Here is a 19105-nt window from a genome sequence, read left to right as displayed (position 1 = left end):
GAGTCATGCCCAGTGAAATCCTTTCATCCCCGGGTTTCCTTTACCCAGGCCGCCCTCCCCCCGGCCGCATATAAGGTTCCCTTGAGTCTCCGCTATTTTCCTCCCCTTCTCCATCACCACGTCCTATTCTTCTACCTTTAATCAGGGCAAAATGTCCATCCTCGCCTTGGTCGAAGACCGCCCAACTCCCCGCGAGGTTTACAACTGGCGCGTCTACCTCCTGGCCGCAGTCGCCTCCTTCACATCATGCATGATCGGCTACGACAGCGCCTTCATCGGCACAACGCTGTCTCTGCAATCCTTTCAAAATGAATTTAATTGGGAATCGCTCAATACGGATCTCATCAGCGCGAATATCGTCTCGCTATATCAAGCAGGTGCCTTCTTCGGCGCTCTTTTCGCGTACCCCATCGGCCACTTCTGGGGCCGCCGTTGGGGTCTTATGTTCTCTGCTCTTATTTTCTTCCTTGGTGCCGGCATGATGCTCGGTGCGAATGGGGATCGAGGGCTAGGGCTGATCTATGGTGGCCGAGTGCTTGCGGGCATTGGCGTCGGCGCCGGGTCGAACATCTGTCCTATCTACATCTCAGAAATGGCACCTCCCGCTATTCGGGGTCGCCTTGTTGGGGTTTATGAGCTGGGTTGGCAGATTGGTGGCGTCGTTGGGTTCTGGATCAATGTACTTCCCCTTATTTTCTCTGGTTTTCCAGGTTTGCTAACAAGAATAGTACGGCGTGGACGAAACCCTTGCCCCAAGCCACAAACAATGGATCATCCCCTTTGCCGTGCAATTGATTCCTGCTGGCCTGCTCATTATCGGCGCCCTCTTGATCCGCGAATCTCCTCGTTGGCTCTTCCTCCGCGGTAACCGTGAAAAGGGCATTGAGACCCTGGCCTGGATCCGCAACCTGCCAGCCGACCATATCTATATGGTCGAGGAAATCAACATGATCGAGCAGTCGCTCGAACAACAGCGTGTCAAAATTGGGCTTGGTTTCTGGAAACCCTTTAAAGCAGCCTGGACGAACAAGCGTATTCTCTACCGCCTCTTTTTGGGGTCTATGTTGTTCCTCTGGCAGAACGGGTCAGGCATCAATGCGATCAACTATTACAGCCCGCGCGTCTTCAAGAGTATTGGCGTATCGGGTGGCAATACCTCACTCTTGACAACGGGCATTTTCGGTGTCGTCAAGGCGGTCATTACCTTTGTTTGGCTGTTGTATTTGATCGATCATTTTGGACGACGGAACTTGCTGCTTGTTGGTGCGGCGGGCGGTTCAGTCTGCCTTTGGATTGTGGGCGGATACATCAAGATCGCGAAGCCAGAGAACAACCCCGAGGGAACGCAGCTTGATAGCGGTGGCATTGCGGCTATATTCTTCTTCTACCTGTGGACGGCCTTCTATACACCATCTTGGAACGGCACGCCTTGGGTCATCAACTCGGTAAGTCCTCCTTCGTGGCCTTCCAAAGAAAGCACATATTAACAGTGTCCGCAGGAAATGTTCGATCCCACCGTCCGCTCCCTTGCACAAGCCTGTGCTGCCGCCTCAAACTGGCTCTGGAACTTTCTGATCTCTCGCTTTACGCCCCAGATGTTCACGTCCATGGGATACGGAGTCTACTTCTTCTTTGCATCGTTGATGATCCTCTCGATCGTGTTTGTTTTCTTCCTCATTCCCGAGACGAAGGGCGTGCCGCTGGAGAGCATGGAGACTCTATTTGACAAGAAACCGGTTTGGCACGCCCATTCGCAGCTAATCAGGGAGCTGAGGGAGAATGAGGAGGCGTTCCGGGCGGATATGGGTGCGAGTGGGAAGGGAGGTGTGACGAAGGAGTATGTCGAGGAGGCTTAAGTAAGCTTGGTTTCAAGTGATGTATATATGTTATGAGGATATAATATGAACCGAAAGACGATGTTTCTTGTGAATATTTACGTGATAGTTGTCTGTCTAATATGGTACACCACTAGAACAACTACATACGGTCACTACTTACAGCCCTAGTCATTCCCTCCCTGATTGCCTACCATTTATACACTTTGAACATCCACAGGCTTGCCTCCCTCCATACTCTCCCTAACAGCTTGAACAACTCTGAGCGCCCTCACCCCATCTTCAACGCCACAGCCAACTCCTCGCTCGCCATCCTCACCCTTTCCACTAACAACATCAACAAAATATCCCCACTGCGCATCAAACGGCCTCACATCAGCATCCTTCACTGAAATCTGCTGCATCGCCAACTCCGTATTCCAGCCTTTCTCTTTCCCCTGTCCACAAGAAACATGGTCATAGCTCCAGCGCGTCATATCAGGCACACTGAGACTCGCTCTGGTTCCAAGAATTCGATAACAGTCGCTTGCACTCTTGGAAGGAGCGGGCGGAATCGTAGGATTCTCGCCCGTTCCTGTTTCAAAGTTCAACGGCGAAGGCGTCGCGTCGCAGATGAGAAATGTGCCTACTATCCCAGACGCAAAGCGCAGCGTCACAGCACAGCCTTCCTCGGCGGTATGTTCCGGGTTCTGGCGCATGCGCTGCAGGAGTGTACCCTCCGCGTAGACCCTACTGACGGGCCCAAACAGAAACTGCAGCACGTCGATATCGTGGATAAGATTAATCCCCAGCACGCCGCCCTTCTTCTTATCTGCGCGCCAAGAACCGAGCGGCGGCGCGAAGTAAGAGGCCGGCTTCAGAAGTGTCCAGAGGCCGTTCACTGCAACGACGGTGCCGAGTGAGTCTGTCTCTAACAAAGACTTTGTGGTTTGGATGTACGGATTGAAGCGGCGGTGGTGGCCGATCTGGATGTTGATCTTCGCATCCTTGCCTCTCTTCTCATCTTTACATTTCTGTTCCTTGACGGTAGCGAGGAGGTGCTCGGCCGACTCCAGATCGTCACTGATCGGTTTCTCAAGGAGGATATTGCGGATTCCGTTCTCCAGCAGCTGGAGCGTGACGTCCACGTGCGTGTGATTGGGCGTGCTCACGATCGCCGCGTCTGGTTTCCCGGTTGTCTTACCGACAACGTCTAACATAGACGTAATAGAATCATAGCAAGGAACGCCAAATGATTCTGCGACCGGGATTGCAGAGGGTGAAGGGTCAACAAAAGCGATCAGCTGGGTTCGTGGGTGTCGTTGCACGGATTGTGCGTGACGGGGCCCAATAAGTCCGGCACCGACGATGACAATGAGGATATTCTTGTCCTTTTCCTTGCTGCAGGGCACCATTGTGCATGTCGGTGGCTGGAAATAAACAGAACAGGGATATGGTCAAGTCGGAGAATCGGTGCAGGATAGACCGGCTACTTGATGTAGGACGACAGTCGCGATCTACCGAGAGCGTGAGATTCACTGTGGGACTGATTTATGTAATTTGAGGCGCAGCAGACTTAGGGACTTGAAATGTGGCTGTCTGTGGATGCATTTGCGGGGTATGGAGTACAGAGTGCATACAGCTGTGTATATGGAGTTCCTTACGGAGAGGGTGACCTGGTATGGGGAGAACGGGCAAAATGCTCACCCGGCAACCTCTCAAAGCGTTTACCCGGTATACTCCTCTGATATCAATATTTCCAATCAGCACCTATATCATCACGACGCTCTCCTGAGGATTCCGTAGCTAACCGCCCTGGATCCTACATTAATAAATAAGCCATTTGCTTTTTCTGCTGCGAGTGTGATTCTCAATACGATTACGTATCACATGCAGATTGCCTTTACTTCAGCTGCATTTGATCAGCCACAGCTCTAAGAGCAAACATACCCTACCTACCTACCTACTTCGCCTAGGGTACATAATCACCGCCATCTCCTCCTCGATCAGTCTTCAACTCAATCAGCTCATTCATTCTATTCTTAATATAATATATACCTTTAGATCTCCAGCAGAGACCCAAGAGTCGGCAATTCAAAATGCCCGCAAACCTCAAAATCGGTATCCCAACCATGTCCCTGTCAAAACCGGGCCTGCACTCTCTTGACCATAAGCTCCGCGTCGCGGCCGCTCATGGCTTCGCGGGGATCGAGCTGTTTATTGATGACCTCTCCCATTTCGCCTCATCGTCATTCAATGGCTCCCTCACTCAAGCGGCAAAGTATATCTCCTCGCTCGCCAAGCAACTTAACCTCACATTTATCTGCCTGCAACCATTCGGTTTCTACGAGGGTCTGGTGGACACAAATCAGACGACGTACCTGCTCACTGAGAAACTCCCGCTCTGGTTTGCGATCGCCCGCATTATAGGCACAGATCTCATCCAAATCCCCGCAAATTTCCTCCAGAATGACCCTGTCACCGGGGCTGCACGAACAAGCGGCGACATAAGGCTTATCGTCTCAGATCTGCAGACGATCGCAGATATCGGTGTAAAGCAGGGCTTCCGCTTTGTGTACGAGGCGCTCTGCTGGTCGACGCATGTCGATACATGGGAAGCAGCGTGGAATGTCGTCAAGCTGGTTGATAGAGAGAATTTCGGGATCTGCCTGGATAGCTTCAACATCGCTGGCCGGATCTACGCGGACCCCGCTTCCGTCACTGGGAAGACGCCGGATGCTGAGCAAGCCGTGGCCAAGTCCATGGAGACGCTCCGTTCTCTCGTCTCCAGTGGAGAACTGGACATCAGGAAAATCTTCTACATCCAGCTTGTCGATGGCGAGCGGTTGTCGGCGCCGCTGGACGAGAAGCACCCCTTTCATGTGGAGGGCCAACCCCCAAGAATGAGCTGGAGTCGCAATGCGCGGTTATTCCCCTGTGAAGAGGAGAGGGGTGGGTATCTTCCTGTGTTGGAGATCGCGAGGGCGTTCTTTGAAATCGGGTTCGAGGGGTGGGTGAGTCTAGAGCTGTTTTCAAGGACGTGTAATGATCCCGATGTGAACACGGTGGGGGAGCATGCGAGACGTGGGATGGATAGTTGGAGGAGGGTTGTTGCGGCGCTAGGACTCGATGTTGAGGTGCCAGCACCGGTAACTGTGAATGTTAGCATGAACGGCAAGGAGAGGGTGGAGGTGCAGGTGCAGGAGGAGCTGGCTGTTCAGCATCGGCTGTAGGTAGTGGTATCTTGAAAGGACGATAGGGTTTGATCTAGAGATTTTTATTTTGTCTAATTACTGGTAATGATGGCTCATGCACGCTGTTGAAACACGCTGTACAAACATTCACTGTTGAAGATGATACCTGCACTCATTCCTCTGCCCAGCGTCGCTCTCGTAAGGGTTTCTCGCCTCTTGCTCCTTCCGTCTCGGCCCGCCATGCGTAATACTCGCCTAGCCGAGTCTCCGCGTATGAAGCGTAGTCGAAGTCAATCTGCGAGATTTGCGCTTGGATCAATGCCCAAGTTCCCCTGCAACTGTTAGTATGGCGTCCACTTAATCTGGGGGTGACGCTGACCAATATAAACCAGGCAGACCTCGAAAGCGGTCTACATCCTCGAATAGTTGGTCAACAATCTTTGGTTGTGATGACTCTGGAATGCCCTGATGTTGCGCGTAGCTCCGAACGTATTCCTCCAGGAACTGTCGACGGACCGTCCGGGTGGGCATCATGCTGTAGTCGCACTCAAAACCGCCCCATTCAGCAAAGTGGTTGGCAATGTCAAAGGCTGCCGGTGACGGCGTGGCGTACTCATAGTCGATGAAGTTGACTGTTTCCGTCCCATCGTCGGAGCGCTCTTCTGAGGGGCGGATGATGACATTGGCGGAAAGGAGGTCGCAGTGTGCGAATACCAACTGCAACAGTCAATAAAAGGTCATCCAGGAGTTTAACTTGGGAGGGCATACCCCATCCTCTCCTAGTCCATTTCCGTCGTCAAATTCACGGACGACTCGCTCCAGCTCTTTTTGCAAACTGCGCCGTCTCTGCTGCTGGGCCTCGGTACTTGTAGGCAATGCAAGAATCCACTTCTGCAGTACAGCCCAAAGACTAGGTCCAGGTCGCCGCGGCTGGATGACGTTCAAGTCGTCTCTTTTCACAGGCTGGCCGTCCGCGGCCACTTCTACAGAGTCTATGAGCGAAGTCCCTTTCGATGTGGGCATTGTGCTGGCTGCGTTGATGGGAAGAACAGCATGCCACTGCCCCAGTCTGCGCGCAACACCGCGCCAGACGTTCTCGGTAACCAGATCCTCATGGGTGGCCGGGCGGCCGCGAATGAACCGGTACAAAAGACCATTCTTAAACCGAGCCAGGAGTGGAGGTGCTAAGCCATATCTAGCGAGGAGCGCATGCGAGTTCGTTTCTCCTGGTGGACCATTCTACTTTAGCATATGTCGCATTGGGCAGTGGAAAAAGGGGCTCGCCGGCTTCGCATACTTTCGCGGTCTATGAGAATCTCTGTATGATTACCGTACGCTCTCATCAGTACTGCTTCCTTGTCTATCTCTTCTTCTGTCAAGCCGGGCTTGCGGTTTATAGCTTTGAAGAGCTGCGGGGGTTAGAACATGCACGTTGGTAATTCTTGAGCGACGCACTGTATTGGTGATCCCATCCGTGAATCGCACAAACTCGACCTTGTTTTCTGGCCCCTCCCAGTGAGGATTCAAGGTGAGGATGAGCCTCAGTGCGGAGGCGTGTGAATCCGCATGATTGTACGATTGGGCAATGTATCGAGGGGTAGAGGCATCTGACCCATTGACCAACCCCATCCTGTTGAGGCACGGCGTCTGAACAGCGCGGAAATGGTAATCGTCTGCAATATCCAGCACCGTCAACATCGTTCAACGCATAGGAAAAGGAGCGCACTCACGGCCAAATCGCAAACTGCGGCACAGGTCAGGAACCTAGGTACAGGCAAGTAGGCACCCAAAATTTCCCCAGCACAGATGGGCGGACAAGTCACAGTAGACAACGATAGATTTTCGCGAGTTCTGGTAGAATTCTAACAAGTTCTCAAGCCAGAAGGGTGGAAAAATTAACCTCTAAGTCTACCAAGAGATCCTTGAAAGGGGGGTCGATGGGCCAGAAGAGGCGACGATGTCGTCAAGCTGGAGAATAATGGAGAGGTGGTCTCGTGCCTCCCTTGCCTGATTGGCGAGCAGGCACGCCCCTCTCGTATCCTGGTCGTCCTGTAACGTTATCCCGCAGCAATTCCGCGGGTGAGAACTTAGTCCTTGCTTCCAGAATATGTCTCCGAGGCTGTAAGTCTTATAATATTATCGTTATCGGTTAAAGTCAGTCGCTAATTGTCCTGGCGTCTGTGGTTTTTTTTTTTGGCCATCGGGCTCACTATATCAGGCCTAAAGCCAGTAATACGGGCCAAACTTACAGTATCAATCTAACCCCATGCAGCTAGCCATTCATTTTGCATGTGATTTCCCCTCCTAAGCACTGACCGCCTGAGATTTCTGCCTAACCCCACCCTTAGTCACATGAGCTCCCAAGCCCTCCCCCTAGCCCTCACTTCACCGGCTACCCTAAAAAACTCCGAGACTAAGTCCAGCACTAACCGCTTTCAACCTAGCGGCACTCTTGGCTAGTCATATAAAAGTTTGCACCATCCTTCCTCCTTTCCTATTCTTTTCTTTTCTTCTCCATCATCAGTAGCGGTTTACTTATCATGTAAATTCGTTAAAACCGGAGCTCCGCCACGTGCGGCTCGCTGAGGGTTATCCTGTGAGATTTCTTAGGAATCTTTGTGGGTTTTCTTCCGTTCCCAGCTCTGGAGAGGAATTTTTACCATCACGCCCTTCTTTTTCCCTTACAATTCATGGCTGGGCTAGGTGTGCCTTTCGGCGTGCCCATGCGCTTTGGCTGTGGAGGGGGCGTGACACTATTTTGCTTGCCCTTGGTGGTATTTGCTGGCTTCGTAGGATGGGTTGTAGTTTCTAGCTTGAAGAGTTTTCTGCTGGATTGCTAGAGAAGTTCTTGATCTGTCTGGTACAATGGAACAAGTACTTCGCGCAGACTCTGCAGACGCTGCCGCAAACTTAGTTGTGCTAGGACTCTCTTGCGATGGAGATCTCTAGACTATGCCATGCCAGTCGATTGACGAAATTTGACGGCTGTGTCCAATGTTGCGCGTCGTGCGACGAATCTACTCTACACAAACTACCTACACGGCTTATTTGGAGCTAAGCAAAACATGAATATGATCGTGATTCATATCTACTACCCGATATCGAAGTCGAGTTAAGCCCTTGCTGCGCTACCAATCTGGATCCGTTCCCCAGTCCATCTATCATCCTTTCGTAGCACTGGCCAGCTCGTTCCATCTCCCTTCACGAGCATCAACTCTAGCTTCGTGCCGAGCACCTTGAACGTGGATTTCTCCGGGTCAATCGGCGCAAACAGCTCGTAGCTATCTTTGTACCGCTTATTATCCGTAGTCGGAAGGTCCAGCGCGATGCCGGTGGACGTGAACTCGACCTTGGCGTTGTCCTTGTCGATCTTCTTTAAGTAGAGCGAAACGTTGACAGATGTTGCCGTCTGGTAGAAGTCGTTTCTGACAATCACCTTGTCAGCCCTCGCCAACGGTGGGCTGGGTAAAGGGAAGAAATCAGACATACCTAACGCTCTCAACCTTCTCCTCGCCAGCAGGCTTGCCCTTCCCGACAAAAAGATGCCTCTTCTTCTCCGCGCAGGCCCTCGATTTTCAAGAACTCATCGAACTCAAGAACCCGCCGTTTACAGCATGACCAGCCTTTGCTGCCTTCATGAAAAACGGGCTGGCCGGGGTGGTAGACGCATCGCTCCTCATCCCGCGACACGTCGGGTTTATAGGTGCCGCCACATCCCCTCCTCCGGCAGGTAGCATTCTCAGGGATCGCAAGCTCGGGATCATCAGATTCAGGCTCTTCAGGAACAGGCGTAGGCGCATTCGAGGGAGGAGGGATAGCAGGCGAGTGTGCGACAGGCCGGGGAACCCCGCTATCTCTGACAGGAACCGGAGCAGCCACAGGAGGCTGTGACTCGGCTGGCGTATCCTTCTTTTGGGCCGGCGCAGGAGTATCGTCTACGGCGGAGTGTTTTCCTGTCGTGCAGGGGGGGATTTCCATAAATTCCTCAAAGGTGAGGACGCGGGGCTTGCAGCAGTTCCAGCCTACATTAAAAAGGTAAGATTAGCGATGGCTGCGGAGGCACTAACTCAGAGGGTACTTGCGAGTAACATATCCCCAACATCAAATTAGAAGGACCGATAGAGGAGGTCTACTTACCTTTCTGTCCTTCGTGGAATACTGGCGGGCCTGGATGATACACACAGGGCTCCTCGGGGTCGGTGAACACCTTCCCACAGCCTTTGTGTACGCACTTGGTGGCCATTGTGGTTCGCGGATATTACTATCTCACCGAACTGAGACAGAAAGACGATTGGGAGGATTTTAAGAGGACAATGAGGGCGCCGTAGAAGTGAAAGGTGGGGGAGTCTTCTCGAAGGAGCTGATCTCGTCAGAGCCCAAAGGGGTTTAGTCTGGGGAAGCTCGAAGGTTCCATTCGGCTTCCTCTCTCCGACCTTCTCAGCTCAACGCCAGTTACAACGACTTCAATCAACCGAACAATCGAACTATTGTCCTTTATACAATGTTTCCTACAGCACGCCTACTCCAAGCCCGCGTCACGCTCTTCACCCGTGCCGGCTGCGGACTCTGCGACACCGCAAAACACACCGTGACCCAGCTGCATAAGCGCCGGCCCTTCGACTACTCTGAGGTTGACATTATGGCTCCAGGCAATAAGGAATGGAAAGATGTGTACGAACTCGATGTCCCAGTCTTACACGTGCAGTCTGGCACCGGGGCACTCTCCGACCCGAAGAAATTGTTCCATCGGTGGACCGAGCAGGAGGTTGAGACGCTTGTCGACAACGCCGAGAAAACACCATGAGAGTCAACTCGTGGATTATTATGCTACATGTGCTACAGCAGTTCTTACGGCGGCCGACGTTATGATAATCCAAACGACCCGCCTTCCGCATCGCTGTTCGCCGGGTGCAATATGAAGTATATTCAGAATTGGATTTATCGTGTCCGATCATAATGCAAATAATACCCGCCAACATGCGATGGCTTATACTTGAACGTCTGGATAGCAACTGTATCTTTCATCCGTTTCATCCCACCCGACTCCGTTGTGAACTGTGAGCAGGTTCAAAGGGTCGACGTCATTTTTGATCTGAAGCAACCTGTCATAGTTCTCCTGTCCCCAGAATGAATCAATGGGGTTGGGCTCGAAAGGATCGGCCTCATTCTGGTATGCACCGCCGTTGGGAGTGAGATCCCGCAGCGGATAAATGATATCATGTGTCGTCTGCCAGAGATTCTGGACTACGCTGGGCTCGGTAGTTGTGCCGTCGAACTGCCGTGTGAAGAGAACATGCCACAGGCCGTTACGCCAGGCCGGCGATACCGAGGATGCCCCTGGGCCGCCAGCCTTGTCGGCTTCCGGCATCGTCTGAGAGTAGAGATATGGCGTTGTCGCATATATCATTAGCGTTGATTGTGCGGGCAATAGTTGCCCCTTCGCTGCTGTGAAAATGTCGTGCAAAGCTGATGAGAGCTGCTGCTGGTTGTCGCCGACGAAATGCTCTCTGGGAATGAGCCGAGTAGCCATGGTCCAGGCCGAGCTGGGTAGTATCTGATCTTCCGTAGCGGCAATGGTACCTTGAAGGATGTCATGGTAATCCGCAGTCGCGATACTCGCGTTGCCCACTCTTCCTGCATCGGTTTCTCTGTTGGCAAGATCGATCAAAGGCTGCAACGAGGCCTCGGCATCGGAGAAGTTCAGTAATGATGTGCCTAAAGATATTGTCGATGTTGCGCCCACGGGCATCACAACGTACCCTCCCCAGCCTTCGGATGCCCATTTGTCGGCGTTTTCTACTAAAATCGAGATAAGCTCAGCAACGACATCGTCATTATCACCGGCAATGGCAATCCGTGCAAACTGCATGTCCTTCCTGGGGTGCACGGAGTAACTGATTTCCGTCACGACACCGAAAGTACCGCCTCCACCACCGCGTAGGGCGAAGAAAATATCCTGGTTCTGACACCTGTTCGCAGTGACGTACTCTCCATTTGGAAGAACGGCCTTGATCTGCTGCACGTTGTCGACGCCGAGTCCCAATTCTGGCGACAACATGCTATGTCCTCCTCCGGCTAGCCAGCCACCGGCCATTCCAACACCCGCATATGTGCCACCCACGACCCGATACCCATTGGCATGCGCCCAATCGTATACCCCGCCGAACTGCTGACCGGCACCGACGGTGATCACATCTCCGGCTGCATCAGAGCATTGATCAGGAACGAATGCTTTGATGAGGTTGATAGGGGGTTGCATGTTATGTGTCCTGTACCGTCAGCGTAAGAGAGATAAGCACAAACTAGCAAACAAACCTACCAAAGCGCAAGTGAGTCGGGAGCCGAGCTTCTCCCAGTATAGTCATGCCCAGTATTCTTCACAACCAGCCGCAAGTTGTTATTGCCGGCAAACTGCAGCGTCTTCTGCACATCCTCCACACTCTGCGCGTCAACATATCTCGTCGGAACACTCCCCTGCATGCAGGGCCTCGACAAAGGGGTCACGGTATCCGGCACCGTAAGCATCATCGCACAGTTATCCCCGGTCCTCTGGCACCCGCCCCAATTCGATTCCTGATAGCCGCCAAACTGGTCCGTCACGAACAGATGGTCAGCGCGGTTCTGTTGCAGGGTGTCGCACATTTCGGGATCAACGTCCTATTTGTTGTTAGCACAGCCAACTCAAGCCACTGTCTAACACTGTACCGTACCTGTTGCTGTCCGTTGTAGTTCGTGTAGCAGGGCGCAAGCATCGGCACGCCGACTTGCAACCGCCCCGAAACGCTCGCATTGAAGGCATCCCAGTCCGAATCGCTGACTGACAGTACGGAGCGGCGACCAACAACCCCCGCAGTTACGGACTGCGGCCCAAGAGCAGCGAGCGCCAGTACTCCCAGAGTAAGCGCCATGGTTGCAACTTGCGATACGATTTCGCCAGTCACCGCGCGAGTTGCCAAGGTTGGCTGCAATTGGAACCGCTTCCGACTTCTTTATATCCGGGCCTCAGCTCCCATATTTTCTTTTTCTTTGCACGACTGTGCCCTTGTGGACCTTCGGTCAAAAAGGTCATATGATTGGTGACATAGCATTAGAAGCGCTCATCGGCTTTCCCCTACGGAGTACGAACAACTTCCCAGGTTGGTTCTGATGGAACGTGAAGATGTGGGCATTACAGCCAAAAAATTGGGTGTCACTGCGTCATAACTACGAGCATACGTTGGGTTGCTACACTATGGGATCGGTCTCTCATATATCTAAACCGAGATTTTGGATCTACAGACCACGTCGTGTTTCAGCCTAGCATTTATTAAGTAAAGCTCCTTGACAACATTGGTCTTCAGTATGTTAAGAACCCAGCTGATCAAGTATATGGCGGTCCGTGCTTTTGGTCCCGAAACCCTAGAATTCGACGGCGCTGTGAATGTGGATTCTAAACCACACCCTGCCCTGTGCCGACCCTAACCAAGAGCCCTGAGTAGTAAACTGATGACTACAGTCCAATCTCCAGTTCCTGAAGATCTCACACGGCTAATCTACTTAATCTGGCTCTATCCCCGCCGCTGCTCCCGGTCCAGCCCCATGAATCTTTGGAACTATGCACGGGCTGAAAGCTGCAGAACCGGATCAAGATTATGAAAGGACAGCTGTCCAATTACCGGCTGACTGAGTAGATTGCACACTCTTCGTGAAGCCCGTGGCAAGGCGAGGCTTGTTGGTTCTCGACGTGGGAGGCGAGGCGAGGTATGGGCGTCCGTACCTTCCATAGTAAGAGCTCACGTCCATGTCAACTCTTGCGGCCTAGGTTGTAGGTGCGAGATAGTACTCTTGGGCGTCTAAAATATGGCACCTTAAGCAGTACGTGGTGTGGTGGACATTCTCTCCGGACCGGGGTTAGACGGCGGTTTGCGCAGCTCTTCATGCCATGGTTAACGGAAGGCAGAATGTCTGCAGAAGCAAAGCAGTCCATAACGAATGGGATCACGATATGTCACAGAGTAAAGAATGTATTCATGTCTCATAACATCGTGTAGCCTAGCAACGCTAAGTTAAGCTATGCCCTAAACCAGAACGCCAAAGCCTGTATGATAACCAATCGCTGTCCAATCTTGACTCAAAGGCTCAAATTCGACCGTGCAATGCAATGCATGCTTGCCATGACGGTATTCCAAAGTAGGCTGGTAAGTTTAAAAGAATTCAGTTTTAGAAGGAGAAGACGGGATGGGAACCAAGTGTCAAATATCCTGAATAACAATAACCCTCTCTAAAATCCAATCCACAAGAGCCTGCCCCTCAACCTTCCATTGTCCAGACTGCCACATCCCATCAAGCCAGTACCAAAAACTCTTGCCGCGCGGTCGTAAAAACATCGTCGTATATCGTGCGCCTCTCGCGGTGCTGACAGATAGGTCGTGGTTTACATTGACAGAAGGGATACCCGCAACAGCAGGTGTAGACGCGGACGTGGCGCCACCAGCAGCAGCCATTTGGTGTCGAATGCGCCACTCGTACTCGGCTTTCTCGCCTGCTCGTCGCGCAACGGCTTCTTCGTCTTCATCTTGGTAGAGCTCGCATTTGTTGCACGCTGTGCAGCGGGAGCCCGGGTTAGCGCGGAAGTGTTCGCAGAAATGGCGGTAGCCTTCGTTTTCTTCTTCGTCTTCGTCCTCATCCTGGTCTGGTTGGGGATCGAGGTTGGGCTCGTGAGCTTCGCCGATGCCCATGGGGTTGATGTTTTCTTGGCGTAGAGGTCGTCGGCGGTCGCGGGTTTTTAGTGGTGGCCCAAGAGCTTTCCGGCAGAGGTAGCACATTGAATAGCCGCAGGTACAGGTCAGTTTGTTACAGCCGGAGGACTTGACGAAGGAAAGGCCGCAGCGGGGACAGGTGCGCTTCACTGCGGCAGTGCGGGCGGCCTCGACGGTGGCTCGGAGGTCCAGAAGCAAAGGTTCATGGCAGACGTGCGGGTCACGCCACGGCTTTTGACAGGTGATGCAGCTGGTCCGTCGGCACTTTGTATTCGCGCAGGTAAATTTCTTCATGCGGACTTTGAGGCGCAGGTTTAGTAGAGAGTTGTTGAGAATTGTAGGAAGGGCGGTAGGGTCTATTAAATAGATTATCCCTGCGATCACAAGAAGAAAGGGTATTGCGTCCAGAAATAAGAAAATCATTAAAAGAGTAGAGATAAGTCCGTCCCTGCGGAAGCGCCAATTAACACCGTTTGCGGGGGGATGATAAACGGGATCAACCTCGGCGTAGGAACAAAAAGGACAGCGGATGAGTTTGAATTGGGACCTGAGAAGGGCATCGGATGCAAGCCTTGATTCAAACTTGGAGTACGTCTCCAGGCCAGCCTTGTCGAGAAGTATAGCACGTTTGACTAGATCGGCACTGAGGATACCTTTGCAGGGTTCACTGGGAGACGGCGCCAAACACTTCAATGTCGACCTTTCAACATCAACAGACGAAGCCCAGCCCTGGCCAAAGAGTGCTTGGTGAACAGTATGTCGGATGCAGTTGAAGCAAATGAAGTGCATGCCGTCGGAGCAGATCGCTATCTGCTCAAACGTGGCATCTGTGAAGCAGCACTCGCACTCGTACAACGCATTAGCCGCCTCGGCTTCCTTTTCATTCAATGCTTCAGCCAATTCCATGTCCGCCCGTTCTCGCTCCTCTTGTCGCGCTCGAAGCACCGGCGCTACCAATGATTCATGTAGCTCGCGATCCAGCTCCTCACATCCGGTTTCCTTGAGCCGGGGAACTGGTTCACCGTCCGCCTGACGTTGCCACAGGATGAGAGGATGGCTGTCATCTTTGTCCTTCCTGCGCCTGAACGAAGGAAGCATGTTTTGGAATGTTGCCCGCCAAGTCTTCCGCGAAAGGTCTTGCAAAACAGGCCGAGCACGAAGATAGCAGAAATTCACCTCCGCCAGCACCGCATCCACGGTACTCCGACTCAGCCCGCTGAATTCCTTAACCAGAACACCCCTCACGGCAGCCCTGTAATCCTCCGTCCGGAACCGCTCGTCGGGGGGCACCAACGATCCGGGCGTCTCGGAATCAGCCCCCGCGGCCGCCGGTGCATTTTCCGGTCCTGACGCTGACGGAACGTTCCATCGCCCTGCCACCCATTTCTCTTTATGACGCAGGAGCTGCTCGACGCAGACAGGTAGCCTACTATTGCCATCGAATCGAACAAGCAGCTCGCGGAAGACTTCGATCTTGACGTCAGGGAAGATTTGGACGAGTGTTTCAAGCGCGGCATTAAGTTCTTCCTGCTCCCGCTTCTGGTCTTCGAAAGCTGCTAGGGACGGCCGCGTGCGAGAGGATGAGCTGCCAAATGGGTTATTGCGAAGGGCCTCGCTGAGCGTTGCGGAGTAGCTGGTACTGGCATTTCTTGATCGAAGCGGGGGAGTGGTTGTGCTGGAGCGGGAGAAGCTGGGCACTGATAAGGAGAGCACCATGTTGCATTTGAGTGACAGAAGAGATGCTACATGTCGCCGGGAAAATAACAAGTGGAATAGATGAAGAGGACAGGAGACATAAGGAGAGACGTGGTGAGAGTCTGGTCAGCTTACGTTGTTTGTTTGGCAGGCAGCCGGAACGGCGTCACCTGATCGGACACCACATCCTCTTCAATGTCACCACTTTCCTGGATTCTTGGTCTTCTACTTCAGGAGCCATCATAGTCGTGCTTTTCTTAACGAACCTATATCTTGGCAGCTGCAAGAAGTGCAGATAAGTCGTGCTGGGAGGCGATTCCTGGTCCAAGCACGCACTGCCGCTATATATATTTTTCCTATTGGCAGCAAGGCAGCTAAAATCGGTCTTTACATCGGTTGTGCAAATCATTCAGCAACTATGCCGACCATTCTATGACTTTTCGCAATGGCTATTTCATCCGAAAGGACATGCCCGAGAGGACTGCAGCGTCTTTACGCTTTGTTTGAACCAACGCTGGCACGACGATAGTACGAGTAGTGGCGTAAAGTGCGCATGAACTACACAAATCCATTGACAGTATCGCTCTGCTGGTTCGCCAGCTCGACAAGGAAGACACTCCCTCCAGGATCGACATGATGCTGTTTGCCCCGGCAAGTCTTCTGCTGCGTGAAAAACTGCGATTTGTCGAGGGAGACTATGTATCGGATCAAAAAGCTATAGGGTGGCTCTATGCCATACGGCCAGCAGTTATCGAAAATGACCTTCTCCAGAGCTGGAAGAAATTTGTTTTTCTTGACGTGAGCATTTTGTGGCCATCTCAACGCCGGTCAGCTCGTAGGACATTGCCCTGGCCAAGCGAACCCCAGCTTGAGAATGATGACGTCTGAGTGACAGACAAACCCTGTTAAGGTACTTGTATTGCGCATTGGGATAATCGATAACTTGGGCGCAGTACCATCCATTGCATGAGAAATGTGGCCCTTCACTAAATGTCAGGGATCAGCGACTGCGTGAATATCACAGTGGTGACATCGGAGACGTGGAGTTTGTCGGCTTATGAAACTAACGGGCCTGTGAGACCTCATTGATCATGGTGGACTGTAGCATGGTTTCCAGCGAGGCCATCTTAGCTTTATCCATGATGATACTCCGAGAAACATGAAGCCCTGGGTCCAACTCCACCATGCTCGGGCTATAGACCCTGGGCAGCCCTATCAGCCGGCAAGCTTCTTCAATAATACTCCAAATATCAGAAAGGAACCAGTTGGGCTTAGCTTGACTGAGCCGTTGCGGATATGTCCAGTTGTATACACCAAGGGGGGAGGCCACAGGCGGAAGTCCAGCTAGATACATTGTCTGAAAAGCTTGTTGTGGCGCCAAAGATTATAGGATCGTGATACTGACAACTTCTAGTCATCATCTAGGCATCAGCATTCCATGGGTGAGACAAATGACTGCGATCGTCATATCTACTAAGCCTCCGGGTGTAAGCAGCAGACTGATAAGTTTGACCAACACCCTCGCAAGATGTAATGCCATGCCATGGTCTGCACATTACTCATTACGCTCTCGCGAACATAACCAAGGCCGTTGCTCTTGCAGTAGTACTATTCTGCTCTGGTGTACAGAGTGCGCACCTCAACATTACACTGGATGACTGGAGCTCCGTACGGTCTGCAAACAAGTTTACGGCACTCACATTCTGACTCGCTATCACAGCTGCCTCCATCCCCCGATCTTAACTGAGGTCCCGTGCTTTCAGAACTACACATGCGCCAGGTTAGAAGTCCCGCTTGATTACTGGGATCCCTCCCGGGGAGTCACGGCCGTCGCCTTCCTCAAGCTTTCCGCTACTAATGCAACAAGCAACACCCGCAGTCTGCTTATCAACCCAGGTACGTAGATATTTGCTTTTCTAAGAGGCCGTGGTCCAGCTCCCTACTAGCCCAAGAATACTAGGCGGGCCCAGGGGCTCAGGTATCGAATCCATCTTCTCGCAAGGCCTAGCATTGGCGGGTCTTCTGCAAGGCCAGCATAACATCGTCGGCTTTGACCCACGCGGGGTTGGTCTTAGCGGTCCGAGTGTGGACTGCTGGCCTGGAAACCCAGAAGGACGAGCGCAGTTTGAGAGCTCTACTTCCCGGAAATCTACAATGCCTCTTCCACCGCGGTAGGCAGGCAGTTTGCGGCCGCAGAGATATTTGGCGAGGTCTGTAGTTCCATTGTCGGTGGCTTGAATGGCTCTGCAGCGTTTGTGAGCACGCCGGCCGTGGCGCGCGACATGCTTTCATTCGTCGAGGCCGAACAGAAGCAAAGACCGGCGAAGAATGAGAGCGACAACGAACAGGCAAAGCTCTGGTAATACGGTGTGAGCTATGGGACTATGCTTGGAGCGACATTTGCGCATCTCTTCCCTGACCGAGTCGAGAGGATGGTTCTGGACGGAGTCGTAGATGCGGAAGACTACTACAGCCTCGGGTGAAGGTCCAATCTCTACGACGCAGACAAGGCACTCCATTCATTCATCGAGTCATGTTTTCAAGCTGGGGGAAAGGAACGCTACGCATTCTGGGGCCCGTCTGTACACGACATCAGATCCCAACTCGACGCCCTCTTGCAAAACCTGAAATACAACCCTATTCCTTTTCCACCGAGCGTTACTACCTGTCTTTTACCAATGCTAGCAACCTATTCCGATCTCAGTTCATCTTTCAAGCCATGTACATACCGGCCGAGAGATTACCCAAACTCGCAGCTATCCTGGCTGGCCTAGAACAGAGCAATACGACTGCCTACGCCATCGCAGTGACCGGCGGCACCATCCCTGCAAGCCCGTGCAACTATGCCCCGAGCACGGCGACAAGGGACGTCGACACTCTGAAAAAATGTGTGGACGGTGCCGGTGAAAAGCGGTTCAGGAGCATTAGCCAGTTTGAGGACTATGTGGATGTCCTAACGTCGCAAAGCGAGTTCTTCGGCGAGGTCTGGCCAAATAACGCTAATGGTGTCGCTTGCAGAGCTTTTGAAGTGTCACCGCCAGAAACGAAGAAGCTCAAAGGTAAGCCTGGATATTGACCTAAGAGAACTTCCCTGGCGATTATCTCAAGGTTCTCTAACCCTGTTTGATCAGACACAATTCTCGACAGCCGACAAACAGCAAGTCGAATCCTCTTCGTGACCACCGAAGTTGACCCCGTCGCTCCAAAGAGAGGGTACGTACGTCCTTGATCAAAAACAGTATCCTGAATACACTCTCCTCCGAACTCTGTTAATTCTGCTCAGTGCCAATAAGATGTCCTCCGTTTTTCCCGGCTCCGCAGTTCTCATCCAACACTCAGTCGGACATACTGCGTTTCTCAGATTATCGATCTGCTTCGCGCGACGGATCCGGGATTATCTGCTGAGTGGGCAGTTGCCTCCCCCGAATAGTACGTGTCAGGCCGATGCAGAGCCCTTTTGGTGAGAATTTCGCTGCTAAGTCTGGGTATGGATTTGGGGGTTGGTTGGTTCCTTTGTATAGGGCTTGTCGGAATTATCAATTCTTTGCACATGAATGTATGTAATGGTTTTCCGGAGGCAATTTAGGCTCGGATAGTCTTCGTTATATCGGTGGGTGAATCCTTGTACCCGCCAGCTTCGGTACCCAAACTGGTATATGTATTC

The 19105-nt window shown here is 52.4% G+C and overlaps 8 protein-coding genes across 8 annotated transcripts, besides 1 other annotated feature; 3 read left to right on the top strand and 5 right to left on the bottom strand.

Annotated features, from left to right (window-relative positions):
* Positions 1-19105: part of a sequence feature (contig 1.16 792..451587(-1)) that runs on past both edges of the window.
* ANIA_01138 (quinate permease qutD) lies at positions 152-1856 on the top strand (the record flags this gene model as incomplete). The annotated part of the gene is made up of 3 exons (XM_653650.1): positions 152-679; positions 729-1445; positions 1500-1856. The coding sequence occupies 3 exons, from the start codon at positions 152-154 to the stop codon at positions 1854-1856; spliced, it is 1602 nt and encodes a 533-aa protein (XP_658742.1).
* On the bottom strand, positions 2033-3304 carry ANIA_01139 (protein qutH; the record flags this gene model as incomplete). The annotated part of the gene is made up of 1 exon (XM_653651.2): positions 2033-3304. The coding sequence occupies exon 1, from the start codon at positions 3227-3229 to the stop codon at positions 2033-2035; it is 1197 nt and encodes a 398-aa protein (XP_658743.1). The 5' UTR covers positions 3230-3304.
* Positions 3914-5047, top strand: ANIA_01140 (protein qutC; the record flags this gene model as incomplete). The annotated part of the gene is made up of 2 exons (XM_653652.1): positions 3914-4963; positions 4994-5047. The coding sequence occupies 2 exons, from the start codon at positions 3914-3916 to the stop codon at positions 5045-5047; spliced, it is 1104 nt and encodes a 367-aa protein (XP_658744.1).
* ANIA_10156 (putative ethanolamine kinase) lies at positions 5076-6637 on the bottom strand (the record flags this gene model as incomplete). The annotated part of the gene is made up of 5 exons (XM_653653.2): positions 5076-5340; positions 5388-5725; positions 5777-6234; positions 6306-6417; positions 6464-6637. 5 exons carry the CDS (start codon positions 6635-6637, stop codon positions 5181-5183), a joined length of 1242 nt encoding a protein of 413 aa, XP_658745.2. The 3' UTR covers positions 5076-5180.
* Positions 8068-9266, bottom strand: ANIA_10148 (uncharacterized protein). The gene is made up of 3 exons (XM_050613210.1): positions 9146-9266; positions 8498-9030; positions 8068-8433 (listed from the first exon to the last, which is right to left on the bottom strand). Exons 1-2 carry the CDS (start codon positions 9249-9251, stop codon positions 8507-8509), a joined length of 630 nt encoding a protein of 209 aa, XP_050469043.1. The 5' UTR covers positions 9252-9266; the 3' UTR covers positions 8068-8433; positions 8498-8506.
* On the bottom strand, positions 9996-11916 carry ANIA_01142 (putative isoamyl alcohol oxidase; the record flags this gene model as incomplete). The annotated part of the gene is made up of 3 exons (XM_653654.1): positions 9996-11277; positions 11328-11665; positions 11719-11916. 3 exons carry the CDS (start codon positions 11914-11916, stop codon positions 9996-9998), a joined length of 1818 nt encoding a protein of 605 aa, XP_658746.1.
* ANIA_01143 (E3 ubiquitin-protein ligase) lies at positions 13240-15462 on the bottom strand (the record flags this gene model as incomplete). Its single annotated transcript, XM_653655.1, has 1 exon — positions 13240-15462. One exon carries the CDS (start codon positions 15460-15462, stop codon positions 13240-13242), a length of 2223 nt encoding a protein of 740 aa, XP_658747.1.
* ANIA_01144 (uncharacterized protein) lies at positions 16893-19044 on the top strand (the record flags this gene model as incomplete). The annotated part of the gene is made up of 8 exons (XM_050613209.1): positions 16893-16928; positions 17071-17114; positions 17222-17337; positions 17402-17612; positions 17660-17800; positions 17986-18500; positions 18573-18654; positions 18725-19044. 8 exons carry the CDS (start codon positions 16893-16895, stop codon positions 18903-18905), a joined length of 1326 nt encoding a protein of 441 aa, XP_050469042.1. The 3' UTR covers positions 18906-19044.

This window comes from Aspergillus nidulans, chromosome VIII, assembly GCF_000011425.1.
Source record: "Aspergillus nidulans FGSC A4 chromosome VIII".
Classification (NCBI taxonomy): Eukaryota; Fungi; Ascomycota; class Eurotiomycetes; order Eurotiales; family Aspergillaceae; genus Aspergillus; species Aspergillus nidulans.
The sequence above is the reverse complement of the archived record's forward strand: the minus strand, read 5'-3'. Positions and strand labels throughout refer to the sequence as shown.

What these genes read in the sequence shown, in the direction of transcription:
- ANIA_10148 (XM_050613210.1), bottom strand. Translation starts at nt 9,251, where the DNA reads ATGGCCACCAAGTGCGTACACAAAGGCTGTGGGAAGGTGTTCACCGAC. An exon ending in ATTCCACGAAGGACAGAAAG is followed by an intron (nt 9,031 to 9,145) that starts GTAAGTAGACCT and finishes TTTTTAATGTAG; the next exon opens with GCTGGAACTGCTGCAAGCCC.